This window comes from Antechinus flavipes, chromosome 4, assembly GCF_016432865.1.
Source record: "Antechinus flavipes isolate AdamAnt ecotype Samford, QLD, Australia chromosome 4, AdamAnt_v2, whole genome shotgun sequence".
In the NCBI taxonomy this organism is placed as follows: domain Eukaryota; kingdom Metazoa; phylum Chordata; class Mammalia; order Dasyuromorphia; family Dasyuridae; genus Antechinus; species Antechinus flavipes.
The window spans coordinates 101826732-101841995 of NC_067401.1; the positions used below are offsets into that span (position 1 = coordinate 101826732).

The following is a 15264-nucleotide window of genomic DNA, read 5'->3' on the forward strand; positions in this document are numbered from 1 at the left end:
TGTGACTTTTTTAGCTTCATTCTTTATCTAAATATGAGCTCAGATCTTTTCTATTCCTTTAGTACCGTCTATAACTGGGTTTCCTTTGCTTACTCATTTTTATTTTTATTTTGTTTAGTTTTTTCTTTTTAGCCCCTTGTTATCAGATTCTAGTTCTGAGGTATAGAGAATAGTGCCCAGGTCTCAGTTCCTCCATTCTGTTATTTTTTGAGCTTTGTCCTGGAGACCCAAACTCAGGCACTTCTCTCTACCCCTTAGCCACAGGCTGGAGCCCCCAGCTATGCAGTCTTGAAAATGTTCTTGCTCCCTGAAGCAAATTTCAGCTCTCTCCTCTGCTCTGGAGTAGAAACCAAAGACTGACTAACCTGTTGGACTCACCTGTCCAATCACACACACTATCTATGAGAGAGTTCCTGTGGCCAAGGCTGCAGCGCTACTTACCCTGCTGCTCTCAGGGCTACTTGTTTGTTGATTCAGTGGAATCCGCCTGGAGATTTTTGCCCATCAGGGAAGCCAAATCTCTCCCTCTGGAGATTGAGTCCTGGGGTTCTCTCAAGCTATATAGGAGGACAATTGCTTATCACTACTTTATTTCTGCCATTCTGTGACACTTTAAGGCAATATTCTGTCTTTCTTTGCGAAGAAAATTTGGAGAACCGGGAGTTTTCTGACCTATTCCACCATCTCTCCACACACCTTAGCAATGGGCCTGTCTTGTCTACACTTCTGTCCAAAAATCTGAGTAGGCTAGTAAATTCCAGGTGTGTCCATATTGTTCTCTTAAGAGAAATCTCATTTTTCTTGTTCATTGGAATTATTTTCTATTGTTTCTTCAGAATATGATCTACCATCCCTTTTGTGCGGACTTCTATATCACTTGGGTCATTGACTTTTACATATTTTTCCTCTAAACTCCTTATGATAAGCTTTTCCAGAGTTCAAGATGAATATCAGGCTATAACCAGATTTCGTCTCTTTTCTCACAAATTCCAAGAAGTAATGGTCACTTGAAGGAACTTAAATTGTATTGTATGCACTTATTACCCACATGTTCACAATAAGTTAAATATAAAGTAGATGCTAAGTTTTATTTTAAAAAATTTCAGGAAGAAAGCACCAGCAACTAGAAGGATCAGAAAAGGCCTCACTTAAACAGTGGCATCTGAATTTTGCTTTAAAGGATGCTAAAGACACTAAGAAGTGGAGGTGAGAAGGGGATACATTCCATACATGGAGTATCACCTGTGCAAAGGCATGTAGAAAAGCTACAAAATGTTAGAGGAGAGGGCAACAACCATCAAGCCAATTTGACAGGAATGAAGAATGAGTGAAAAAGAGTAATATGAATTGAAACTGGAACTTGTGTAAACCAGATTTAAAAGGACTAGAGATGCCACACTTAATATTGTATATTTTTTCCCTAGAAATATGTAGCTACAGAAAATTTTTAAGTAGAGGGCAAACCAAGTCAGATTTGTCATTTTAAGAGATAGTTTTAATTGAGTGGACTTTGGCAGGAATTCCTGTGTGGCCAAGAGAATGCTCTTGCACTGTTTTGATTTTTGTTTTTCATGATAGTTATGTTACCATGAATTCTTTGTTAACTTTTTTTTTTTTCTTTGTTAACTTTTTTTTGTTGTTTGTCCGTTCCATATAGAGTGTTAATTTGTTTGGAAGGTGGTTTTAGAGAGAAGTAGATTTATCTCGAAACTTCTTAGTTGCCAGCCTTACCAATAATGTGTAAAATTAACAAACAATGCAGTATATTAAAAAAAAAAAGTCATCTTGTGTGCTACATTTATTAAATTTTATTCAGATTTCATCATTTTCCACAATGTTTGAGTTTTAAAAAGTTAGAATTAAACCTCATTCACATTTTCCCCTTTTAATTTGATTTCATTCTATATAGTCATATCAAAAAAACAAATTGATAAAATAATTTTCTCATGTCATCCTTTTTGTCTTTTAGATTTTTTATTTAAGTTCCTGGTAATTGGAAATGCAGGAACTGGCAAATCGTGCTTACTTCATCAGTTTATTGAAAAGAAATGTAAGTGATTATCTTTATATCACCTGTTCACATATGTGCATAAGTTTGTGTTTTATGCTGTTTTCTGACAAGTATTTTATTCATATATATTGAAATTAGAACATTCAGAATATTTTCCTGGAACCATCGTTGTGATCTAAAAGGGATTGTGTTTTGATTTTCTTTTAAATTGCATGAAAAAAGAAATTTGATTTCTGATATTTGTTGTGACCTTTGATTTATGACTTACAAAGTAAATGTTATAATTCTCTAAGTAAAGATTCATAAGACAAAATTGTGTTGAACACATATAATAAGGTATTTATTTCATATGTATTGTAGATAATTACATTTTAGAGTTGGATTGAGATAAACAGATGTGGGAGAGAATATTGTATTTTGGCCCTATCTGGCTAAGTTTTATAGAAGAATGGAATTTTAGAAGATTGGAATCTTGTAATGGTGGTTTGGGGAGATAGGTAAAGATGTGATATATTTGGTAAAAATTGATGATAATTCAAAGAGAGAGAGGGTATGTATTAAAAAATTGGGTTCTGTTTTTTAAAATGAGTAGGAGTTGTAGGCTGACTGCAGCTTTGTTAAGTTGGTTTAGTCTTTGGGAAATAGCTTTGAAACTTAACATTAGAAAATTTTTTCCTTGATCTTGCCACTTAAAAAAAATAACAGAAAAATAATTTAATAGTAAACTTGATAGAAATGGCATCTCCAGTGAATATATCCAAAATTTCCTGAATTACCACAACTTCCTCTGCAAATCAAACAAACATCTCAAGATATATTTTTGCTTCCCAAACCATTAATTTTGGGAGCCCCTCAAGGCTCACTCATGAGCATCTAATTTTCTCCTTTTGTATTCATTTCAGAGCAGTTACTAGTTATGCTACTTCAGCTTTCATATGAGTATGGATTATTCTCAGATTTCTGATCTACAAAGGAGGTTTAAAAATATCTTTGCAAGATGTCACATCTTGTTGGTTCACATGCATGTTCAGTTTGAGAATATCTAAATAAATTGTTCAATAAACAAAGAATTGAGTTAGAGTCAGCTATCTCAAACCTAGACTTGCTAACAAGTAATGATTCAGTTTGGCCAAAATAATGTTAAGGAAAAGATAGATCAAATCTTTGAAGGAGTACCAACTGTATATTCTTTTTTAAAGCATAGCAGAACCTTGATAAATTTTATTGATTGTTTAATTTTATCAGCAATCCTGTTGCCTGATTTTTGATACTTAATTTAAAATGTGGGAACAGAACTTATTTTGAGAATAATGAATAAGTAACACCAATTTTGTGTACATGGAATGAACTTAATGAAATAATGTGAAATATTTCTTTTTTTGTGAAACCTGAAAAGTATGTTTTCTAAGTGTCCTAAATTTAATTTTTTTGTCTTTGTTCTCTTCTTTTTTTAGTCAAAGATGATTCAAATCACACTATAGGTGTGGAATTTGGTTCAAAAATAATAAATGTAGGTGGAAAATATGTAAAATTACAGATATGGGATACAGCAGGACAAGAACGATTCAGGTATTTAAAATTTTTATTTTAAAGTGATTTTTTTTTTTGGTTAGAATTAAAACCATTACTTTTCTTTACCAATCACAAATATATAATCAGCTGTATTCTTTGAATGCGTAGTTAACTTCCTTGAAACAAGTTTAGAAATTTCCATCTTAAAGAAACTATTTTAACTTTTAAAAAATTCCTGGGGTGGAAATCGCAAAAATACTGAAGTTATTTGCCTTTTCTTTCTCCAGCTTATTTTAGATGAGGATGAGAAATGAGGGTTAAGTGACTTGCCCAAGGTCACAGAGCTAGGAAGTATCTGAAATTAAATTTGAACTCAAGAAGAGTTTTTTTTGACACCAGGGCCGAGATTTAGAGAGCATCTAATTCAAATTCCTTATTTTATAAATAGCCCAAGTTCCATAGCGAGTAAATGTTAAAGCTGGGATTTTGAGGTCATATCCTTTAACTCTGAATTCAGCCCTTTCCCCAGTGTTCCATGTTATTACTTTCTTAATTCAAATAAAGTTTTATTTACTTTTATTATTAATCCTTTCTTCTTCTTTATTAGAATCATTGTTTTCTTATTTCCTCTTTTTTCAAAACGTGAACAAAAACTTGGGAAAAGTGGGTTGTCAATATTGAGACCATTAAGTTCATAGTTTCAACAAGTATTGAGCCAGAAAATTCAGCTAATTTTTAATTTTATTAAACAAAACTATCAATCAAATTATTTAATCAAGACACTGGTCTTGAAAGTGTTAGTCCAAGTCTGTGGGTTTTTTGTTTTTGTTTTTTGTTTGTTTATTTTTTTAGCCTCCACTAAAATCCTATTCTAGTGTTTCATCATGACAAATGATCTTCATTCTGGAAGATGTTAGTAAAATAAAATGTAACTTTTCTCACTTGCTGCCAAGCTGAAAAACTTTTGGGTACAGATTCATTAACAAAATATTCAATGGTAGACTATATCTCTACTGTCTGAGGACCAGAATTAGCCATGATGGAATCTCCTTAGTAATGAGTTCTTCAGCCATAACCACTCTTAAAGACCCCCTGTTAAGTTGTACTTGAGTTTCAGTCATCATCAATGAAGAGAATAACTCAGACTAATAAAACCACAGAATCTTGGAGCATTAAAGTAAGCTTTAAAAAAAAAACTGTCAAATTTAATATAGTATTTGAAGATGAAATATATTATTACTAAATAATTGCAACCTAACATGGCTATAATTGTATTGCTGAAATTGGGACATAGTATTTAAAAGTAATACTACTTATTTTTGACTAAAGAAACAATAGAAGATAGAAGTTTTCTAAAGTATTTCCAAGATAAATCTTTTAATATGGGTCAAATGATTTTAATCAAGGACATAACTAATACATTTGGTAAAAACGAATTATATGAAAAAACATAATAATCCAAATGGTTCTTTTCCCAGAAATCATTAATACATTAAAATACGACATCTTGGGGGCTTACATTTTTGCCATAATGTAATGCAGACTTATCAACTATAGATTATGGAATTTTTTAATGAAAATAATTTTAGTCATTAAAAGAAAAGTTTTTTAATGTTGAAGATATTGTCATTCTTTGTAGCATCTAATTTCAGCAGATATTATTCTTTTATTTCTAGAATATTTAAAATGTATTTTCTACTACTTAAAAGCATATCAAAAGTATCTTTTCTAACATTTCCTGGCATATATTTTGCCTAACTAACTATTTATATTAGTAGTTTATTAATCTATTGAGTTTTTAAAAAGTGTATTGTATCATTTGTCATTGCTGAACTTATATACCATATATATAATAATATACCATTTCTTCAAATTCTTTTTTATATGTTAGCATAAAAATAACTAACCAGACTTTCTAAACTAATGTCCTTTACAAGTTTAATAAATATTTTATTTATAAGTTAAAAATGTCATATAGAAACAGTTATCAGAAAAATGTTTATTTCCTTTATTGGAGCCTATTGATAATTAATCTTTTGATTTTCATATAAAGAGGTATAAGAAAATATGAGAAGGGAGAGATAACTTTCATCTGACATGATTTGTGGAAGGCTTTGTAGAGATGAAGATTTCTAGAGAAGTTTAAAGGAAGAGTACAATTTTAGGAAGCCAAGAGCTAAAGGGAGTATATTCCAGACATAATAAATAGCCACCTTGCAGCTATTGAGACAAAATAAGATTGGTGGAGATTAGGGAACAACTAAGTGTAAGAAAAGTCAAGAGATCTAGTAGAACAAAATAAAAATGTAAAAGTAAGGTTGTTTAGAGCCAGCCGAATTTTATTAGATCTCAAAAACCAGAAAAAGAAATGTTTATTTTAACCTATAGGCAGTAAGGAACCAGTGAATATTTTTTGAGAAGAGAAAAATAGTGATACTTGTGTGATATGGAAGTTTATTTTTGACAATTGTTTTAAGTATCGGATTAGAGTGTGAAAAGATTAGAGTTAGGAAGACCACTGGGAAGCTATTATAATGGGCCAATTGAGAAGTGAGGGCCTTTAGAATAATGGTGGCAAGGTGAGCAAAAAGGACAGAACAGATAAGACAGAAATTGTGCTGATAGAAAAGACAGTGATAATTGGATGTGACAAAAAGGGAAGAATCCAAGACAACTCTAAGGTTCCAATCTTAGGTGATGGGGAAAAAGGTGTCACCAACCAAAATAAGGAAGCTAGGGATAAGAAACAGCTTTTAATAAAGGAATGATGGGTAATACTCCTGCATGTGATTTAGTTTGTGTCTTTCCTTTTTGGAAAGTATTACAATTACAGATAAGGGACTTTTCCCTCTCTCTTCTTGTAAAAACAGCTTAATTCTTATGACATGCAGAAATAATGGGTACAAAGTTTAGCCTGTTTTTTTAATTGTCATAGCTCTGGTTATTTTAAGAGAAGCTTTGAATAAGATACTTTTTTCCTACCTTCCCACATCTCCATTTTCTACATTACTGTACTTTTTGGATGTGAGGAAGAAAAGTCACAGATAATTCTGAGGTATCAAGCCTAAATTAACTGAGATTGTGCTATCACCAAATAGAATTAGCGAAGATTGAAAAAGAAGAGGCTTTTGGGAGAAGATGGCCACTATTCTCAAATGTAATTTCTGGTCCTATATTGCTATGACTTCTGTAATTCACAGGCATCCCAGAACTAGTAATAGGGAAGACCAAAATCAAACATTGAATCAATCATTGGTCGTAGCCAATAATATGAGCTTTTCCAGTCCTAAATTAACATTAAAATCACTTTCTTTTGGATATGAGACAGATTTCTTTAAAAGAGATTGAGGAAGTGAGTCTTATTTTAGCTGATTAATTTGATTACTAATGTTCATCATAAGGCTAATCAAATTTTGAAAGTCTACAATTTACGTCTCTGCTTGAAGTTAAGAAACTAATATTTCTTGCTCTTTGCCTAAGTACAATGTCTTCTGCTCATTTTAGAAGGCATTTCAATCGATCTGACATAGTTTGTTTTTAACAAGAAAAACATCTTGGTTATTATTAATAATTCTCATGATGTTTTTAAAATTGGCATTATTTCCAGCACTTGCCATCATTAGAGTAAGGTTTCTTTCCCATTTTTCAAGGTATGCATTACTCTAGCTCTTTGTCTTCAAAAAACTTCAGAAGCTTAGATGTAGCTTCTTGAAATACCTAGCTGCTTTGAAGTAGCTTTCTATTTCATAAACTAGAGCGAATAGGGAGGCTAATTAGCTCTCCCAATGTAGATAACACATGCATTGATTCGCTTTTTGTAGTTTATATCTTTATAATTTATAGTTCCCAGAGGTAAAAGGGATACTTTTTTCTTTCATTAGAAACATCTTATTTAGAAGAATGTAGTGAAAAGGAGGGAGAATAGAATAAATGAAGGGAAATACAGTTAGCAATAGTAATTGTAAAAGGAATTTCAAAGCTAGCTTCTGATAAGGCCTCATTTCTTAAACAGAGAGAACTGAGTCAAATTTAATTAAAAAAAAAAAAAGCCATGCCTCAGTTCATAAAGAATCACAAAATATGATATATGCCCAAAGGGCTGTAAATTCATGCTAACCTTTTGATCTAACAATACCACTACCAAGCATGAATCCCAAAAGAGATTTTTTTTTAAAAGGAAAAGGACCTATATGTTTAAAAATATTTATAGCAGCTCTCTTCTCAGGGCAAAAAATTGGAAATTTAGGGGATGCCCATCAAATGGAGGAATGGCTGAATAAATTGTGGTATGTGATTATGATGGAATATTTGTGTTCTGTGGGAAATAATGAGCAGGATGCTCTCAGAAAAAAACCTTGCAAAGTCCTTTATGAACTCAAGAAAATTGTAATAGTAATGTTCTGGGATGATCAGCTGTAAATTAAGTTTGCTATTCTCAACAATACTCTGACTTCTCTGAGGGATTTAGGATGAAAAATCCTACCCACACTCAGAGAAGGAACTGATTGTGTCTGAATACAGATTAAGGCATTCTCTCCCTGTCTCTGTCTTTATCTCTGTTTCTCTCTCCTTCTCCCTCTCCCTCCCTTCCTCCTTCCTTCCTTCTCCCTCTCCCTTCCTCTTTTTCTTCTTCCCTCCCTCCCTCTCTCTTTTTGCAAGGTGGGAGAGCTATGTTTTCTTTGACAACATAACTTTTATGAAAATGTTTTGTATAGCTTCACACATGGTTTCTTAAGAGGAGTTGGAGGTGGAGATAAGGGAAAGAATCAGGAACTCAAAAGTTTTTTTAAAAAATAAATTTTGTTTTAAACATAACTAGGGGAAAATATTAAATTAATTGGTTAATTAATTAATTAAAAAAGAAGAGTAGTGAAAAATCTTTTGAATCTATTGATAAAGCCAATCTAATTTTTTCAGGTCTGTGACAAGAAGTTACTATAGAGGTGCAGCAGGAGCTCTATTGGTCTATGACATTACCAGGTAATACAAACTTTACTTATAGGAAAAAAAACTAATCTTCATGTTCTGCTTCCTGTAGTCTGAAATTATGCATTTTTAGTTTAAGGAATTTGTGATTCTTTTTTTTTTTTTCCACTTCAATTTGCATGATTTGGAGCTTAATAAGTATACTTGACTCTTCTCTGTGGTCTTTGGTAAGTTACATTACCTTTTGATATCTGTGCCGTCCTATGAAATATAACATTATTTCAGAATGCATAGTATTCTCTGAATTTCTATTCATAAAATGCATTTAGGTTCATATACATGTGCTTCTAGATGAGAAAAGTGAACAATTTAAAAAATTCATTTCTTAACATGCTATTTTATGGTTTCCATAAGTACTCAAAAAATTGACAAGTTATGCCTTATGAATAGTTTCCTAACAATAAATATCCTCCTTTGAGAATTGATTTATTGAGGGTGCTTATAGAACAGAATGGGTACTTGATTGCTGCAGGAAGTGGACTCTTGTCATTCACTTACCACAATTTGCTTTCTGAGTCAGGCACGCTGCAATAAAACAATTAATAATGTAGTTAAGACTCCTTACTTTTCAGTACCAATCAGAGAAGGTAGTATACCTGCCCAAATAACTGTACTTAAAAGGAGACAATTAAATATGATTGTTTAAATCAATTTTTAGCATAGAATTGATTATTTGTATGGAATTTTTTCGCCCAGACTGGGACTTATATTAGCATATTTGCAAAAAAAAAAAAAAAAAAAAAAAAAAAGCATTGAAATGAAAAAAAATCAGATCCTTAATGCTAAAAGGATCAGTTGCATTAATTGATACAAAAATCTTCTTGGGTTTTTTTAATTTTTCTTAAATTTCCAGTCTTTCTTTAAATCTAGTAACTTATGAACCAGATTCTCCCCTTAAATGCACAACTTCTTATTGTTTTATATTATTCTTGATAACGATTGAAACTGGTTAGTGATGACAAAATGTTAACATACCAGATTTTCTTTTTCCTTTTTGTTTTAACAAATTCTTGTTATGAGTTCACTGATTGTTTTGGGGATATTGTTGTGATAAGGATATTGAATAACTAAAACATTTCTAAATGAATAAACATTTTTAAAATTGTTAATAATTTGTTTGATTTAAACATTTAATAGTTTGATTTAAATTAAATTATATTTTACAGACTGTAATGTATTTTATCATCTTATATCTTGCAGCCGAGAAACCTATAATGCACTTACTAATTGGTTGACAGATGCAAGAATGCTAGCAAGTCAAAATATTGTTATAATACTCTGTGGGAACAAAAAAGATTTAGATGCAGATCGTGAAGTTACTTTCTTAGAAGCTTCCAGGTTTGCCCAAGAAAATGGTAGGGGAACTATTAAATCTCATTTCATTTCCATGTTATTTTTTTATTAATATGATATGTTTGAATACACTTTAATTATTTTATTATATTTTAACTATTTTTATTATATTTTATTATATATAAGTTTTTACTATATTATTGAAAATGTAAGAAAAGGAGACAAAATTCCTGACTCCAGTGCTTTACTGCATAGTATCAGAATCTAAAAGAAACTCATTAACAACTAGGAGGATGGAAAAAGGGAAATGCTCAACCAGCCTGTGTATTGCTGTTTGTGAACAAATCTGATAAAGTATTTGATGGGAAGATAATAATATAGAATGAGTGAAAAGATACCTTGAGTTTGGATATTCTGAGCCGAGTTTGAATGTTGAGATGGGGTTAAAGCTGATTTGCATCTACAATAAGTCTGACATTGATTTATATGGTAAGCCCTCAAGAGGGGGCTATCACCAGACTACCTACCTAAGAAAGGGTAAACTGGCTCAGATATAGAATGGAGCAGGTCAGAGCTTTCATCCCAGTCATCAGGGAGTTGGACCTCTGGATGGTCTCTCTGTACTTCCAGCCTGTGAGATATAGGAAGCCCTAGTCTTAAAAACAGACAAAAATCCTAAGCACTGGAGACAGAAATGGAAAAGACAGTTCCTGCTCTTAAGGAGTTCATATTCTAATAGGGAAAATCAACACACAGAAGGGATGTCAGCTGTAAATCAAATGAGAGGGCCCCATGATCTTTTATGGTGCAGCAGCAAAACAGGTGGTAATGCATCTTCCTCAGTGTTATTTTCAGTAATAAACCATATCCATTCCTGGTGCTAAACCATTAAACAGGAGCTTCATTAGCTTTCTTTTTTTGTCTTTAGTAGTTGTGGCTATTGAGAAGGCAGGAACTGAAACCCAGACTGAAGCTGCTATTTTGTCACATCTCCAAAAGGGTTAATTTCCTGGATGATAGTTGTAGGACATGGGACTGGAAGTACAGCCAGTGGTTTGGGGGACAGCTATTTCCAAGTCTCTTTGACATATCTGCTAGTCCCTGGCAATTAATCAGCAAATGATATTGGTAGTAACAAGAATGATGTTCTCAACAAAGACTGTTCTCAGTGGTAACTGCACAAGGCTGGTGGCCTGTTTTTCCCAGGTTTCTTGTACTAGGTAGGGTACTAGACTTTCTCCATTGAGATTTAAAAGGAGGTGTGGTAATCAAGGTGGTGATTATATAACCTTCCCTGACAAGGTTAAGAAAAGAACAGGAAGGAACAGGAGAAGAGGAATCAGATGTCCAATCTAGCCCTCTTAGATCTGGATTCTATACATTGATTTATAAAAAGGATATGCTTCAGGACCTCAATTTACTCATTTCCAGGTTATACTAAAAACCCCTCCTCACTCTTTCTGCTGCACATCTCTTCCTGAAACCCTTTAATATTTGAATTGTGAAATATATTCTACATCACTGAAGTAAATATTGAAATCAGTGGTGACTGACTGATGAAGAAGGAAAAAATCTCACTCTTCTCAACCACTGAGTTAGGTGCTAGATTATCTAGCCTAACAATGGGATCTTTATCAGAAAGTATAGGGATATATGAAGCAGGTTGATGATGATAAATAATAAAGTAAAAAATAAGTAAAAAGTAAAGCAGTATTTTAGGTAATTATTTCTTACTAATTGAAGTCATAGGGTGATAGCTTGAGAAGTGGAAGAGACCTTAGAAATTAGCCCAGCTCCATCTTGCAGATATGAAAACAAGGTCACACTAGGTAATATAATGGCAGAGTAGAAATTTAAATCTTGATCCTTTGACTCCAAATCCATTCATGGTTTTCAGTACACCAAGAATGACTTTTGGCACTCTATTGACTACAAATATAATAAGTGAATACCATGTTTGAAACAACCATTAATGGTGAGATAAGGAATCTATGCTATCTTGAGAAATAAAAACTGTTGTACTATATGTACTAAATTCTCTATTTTCAGGATTTTCTTACACAAGACCTAAAAGAAAAATAAGTTTATTATTAAAGTTATTTGATAATTTTGACTATGTTGTTGCTTACTTCAGGTCAACTAGATTGTGAAATTAGTATAATTTGTTGGTTAATTTTGTCACCAAATTCTTATGTGTTAACCAGAGGTGATAGGGGCTTCTTTTTTATTATGTTCATAATACAATAGCAAAAAAAAAAATTGCACTAAAATATTTTTATGCTTGGATAATTTTAAATATTAGATCAGAAATTACCTTTCTGTTGTTCTTTTTAAGAGTATATCATATCTATTTGATAGTAGCTCAGCAAGTACCACTATTCTAATTTAGAGCTTATATTTTGTTTTTGTTACATCAAATATAGAGCTTATGTTTTTGGAAACAAGCGCACTAACAGGGGAGAATGTAGAAGAAGCCTTTGTTCAATGTGCAAGAAAAATACTCAATAAAATTGAATCAGGTAAAAACTTTTCTGTTAATATTGTTTGACAAATTTTGCTCTGTGACTCTCTTATTACAAAGTTACATATTATGTAGACATGTGTATATGTAAAATACATGTACATCATTATATATATGATATGAAAGCATTGCTTATCAATATTTTCAGGAGAAATTTAGGCAAACTGTACTCACATAGGATGTTAAAGAAAAATTGATATTAATTAGTTAAATGTATAGGATTTTGATCCTAATTCCTTTTTTGTTCTTATAAGAGGTGCTTTAACTTTCAGCTGTAGTAAAGAGGGAATAAGCCTCCTCAATTGTGGAGAAAAGTAATAGCATTATACTCCGTATCTCCATACAGATGATAGATTCAGGATATGGGATGAAATCTGTTTTGGACATGACTAATAAGAGACATTTGTTCATTTGACTATGCAGATGTCTGTTATAAGGATTTTCTTTTTTTTTTTTTAATAGGTAATGGGGAGATAGAAAATAAAATTTTATCACGTTTCTTTAATTTTAAATTTTTAAAAATAAAATATTGGCATTAAGTCAAAAATCTTTGAGGTTTTGTTTTTTGGATTGGTTGGTTGGTGGGGTTTTTTTTGCTTTTCTTTTGTTTTTTTACTTCAGAGCTTTCTCTATACTTGTTGGATAGAAGAAGAAAATAATTTGGTATATTCTTTCATCAAGACTGATTCTATTAAAACTAGTTAAACTAGTTAAAATTGGTTAACTCTATTAAAACTATTCTGTTAAACTATATGGCAGTTTTATGTCAGGGAACAATTTCAGGAAAATCATTTTGTGATCGTCAAGAAGTTGCACATTATATATGATGAAAGCTGTTTCTAACTGGGAGGCCATGCTTGTATGTATGTGTGAATGTGAATGTGTGTGGCTGGGTAGAGATGTAGATAGATAAAGATACAGATAGATAGCTATCATATTAGGTCTAACTTCTGACCTATGAGGCTACCCTACCTGTATTTCAGACTTAACTTATTGATCATTATTTATTGCTTCATTCAAATCAAACTAAAAATAACTCAGATTTAGCCTACTGAATCTGTATTCATTTTCCATAAAACCATGATCTCTTTTAAACTGGTACTTTTGAATAGATGTCCTATTCAACCTTTGTAATTAAAACTACCCATAGTTGTCCATTCAGCTTTTGTAATTAAATCTTAAAACCAGAAATTTTATCTGGAGTTAGTGATATTAGTGTATACATGTAATTTTAATCTTACTCATTCATATTATAAAAATAAGCACTTACATTAGTTTAATGCTAAATGACTTTGAACACAAAATATGAAATTTTGTATAGGATATTTTATTGCTTTACTAGTCCATTCTTAGATCAAATCACTTTGTTATTTTATGATATCTTTGAAAATTAATTCCTTCTGGATGATTAAATAGAATCTTAATATCATCTTTGTATATAAATATGTAAAGAGAAAATCGGGGATTCTTAAGTGTTATTGATAAGATGTTAAGTGAATAAATAAGTCATTACAGAAATATAATTAGTGTTATTCCTTTTATGTCAGAGACTTTGCTTTATCAAAATCATTCTCTTTCTCCTCCCTTCCTCTTTCTTTCTTCTCAGTCTGTCTCCATTTCTCCTTGCTTTCCTTCTCCCTTCTCTTTGACCCCTGTCTAATCAATTGCCGTAGAATCCTATTGGTTTAGTTTCCACAGTAATTCTTATATCGGCACTTCTTTCCACACCCAGTGTCAATACCATAAGTATTTCAAGACCGTATTACTTTTCATCTGGTTTTTTGCAATTGTAATTGCAATTGCAATTAACTGGTTTCTTTGCCTCCAATTCCTTCCCTCTCCAATTCATCCTTGTTATATTTGCCAGTATAATCTTTTTAATACACAGATTTCGTAATTTCAGCTTCCTCAAAAATCTTCAATAGCTCTCTATTGACTAGGAAACAAAATAGAGACTTCTTAAAAACTAGCATTCAAAGTCTCCACGATTTGCCTCCAATTTTCTCTTCCAGTGTTATTTCAAAGTAGCCCTCTAGCAAAATTGGGCCACTTGTCATTTTTAAATTTCATTCTACCCTCTCCCCACCTCCATTGGTTTCTACATATTACTTCCCATGCTTGGAATGCGCTCCCCTCACATCTCTTCCAGTTGAAATCTTTCTTAAATTGTTCTCCCTTCTCCCCAAGCTAGAAAGAATTCCTTCCTCCTGAACTCTTTTATGCCATTATATTTGATCCTGCTCTTAAGCATTTAGTAATATTATAATTTGTATAATAATTATTTGTGTACATGTTTTCTCCCAATTCTTCATAGTTTATAGAAAGTATATGAGGGATTGTGTTGCTTTATCACTTTTGAATCTGCAAGATTAAAATACGATTGCGTTTTAAAAATTTTTTACAACAAATATTGGTTGATCCTCAGGTGAACTGGATCCAGAAAGAATGGGCTCAGGTATTCAGTATGGTGATGCTGCCTTAAGACAGCTCAGATCACCACGTCGTGCACAAGCCCAAAGTGCTCAAGAGTGTGGCTGTTAAAATTTTTGACAATATAGAAAACTAAGGTAAGCTTTGGCAAGAAAATAACTTTACTCATGCTTTTGATGTTTTAACTTTAATCTATTTACAAGCTATATATCTCTATATAGTTGACTGCTTATGAGTATGTTATGACTTCTACAGCTAAAATGTGAAAAAGAAGTCACATAGTAGAGAGCTTAGAGAGTCTCACCTCTGCCACTCAGCTACATTCAGCCAATCTTTCCACCTGTTTGTGCCTCAGCTATTAAAGAGGAGGTTAAACTAAGTAACCTCCAAGATTTCTTCCAGCTCTGTCTCTGTGATCTTGTGCTCCTATTCTGGTAGAAATATATCTTAAATGTGTGGGAAATTTATTTGCCTATTTCTATTTCCCCAAGTTAAAAAAGGGGGGGGGGGG

At 32.1% G+C, this 15264-nt stretch overlaps 1 protein-coding gene across 1 annotated transcript in view; it reads left to right on the forward strand.

The window, feature by feature from the left end:
* The window catches only part of RAB4A (RAB4A, member RAS oncogene family), a 54243-nt gene that overhangs the window by 33319 nt on the left and 5660 nt on the right, over positions 1 to 15264 (forward strand). Inside the window, exons 2-7 of the mRNA XM_051993619.1 lie at positions 1970 to 2050; positions 3466 to 3580; positions 8441 to 8503; positions 9710 to 9864; positions 12226 to 12321; positions 14749 to 14890. Coding sequence (XP_051849579.1) covers positions 1970 to 2050; positions 3466 to 3580; positions 8441 to 8503; positions 9710 to 9864; positions 12226 to 12321; positions 14749 to 14864 — 626 coding nt within the window. The 3' untranslated portion in view covers positions 14865 to 14890. The remainder of the gene's footprint in view (positions 1 to 1969; positions 2051 to 3465; positions 3581 to 8440; positions 8504 to 9709; positions 9865 to 12225; positions 12322 to 14748; positions 14891 to 15264) is intronic.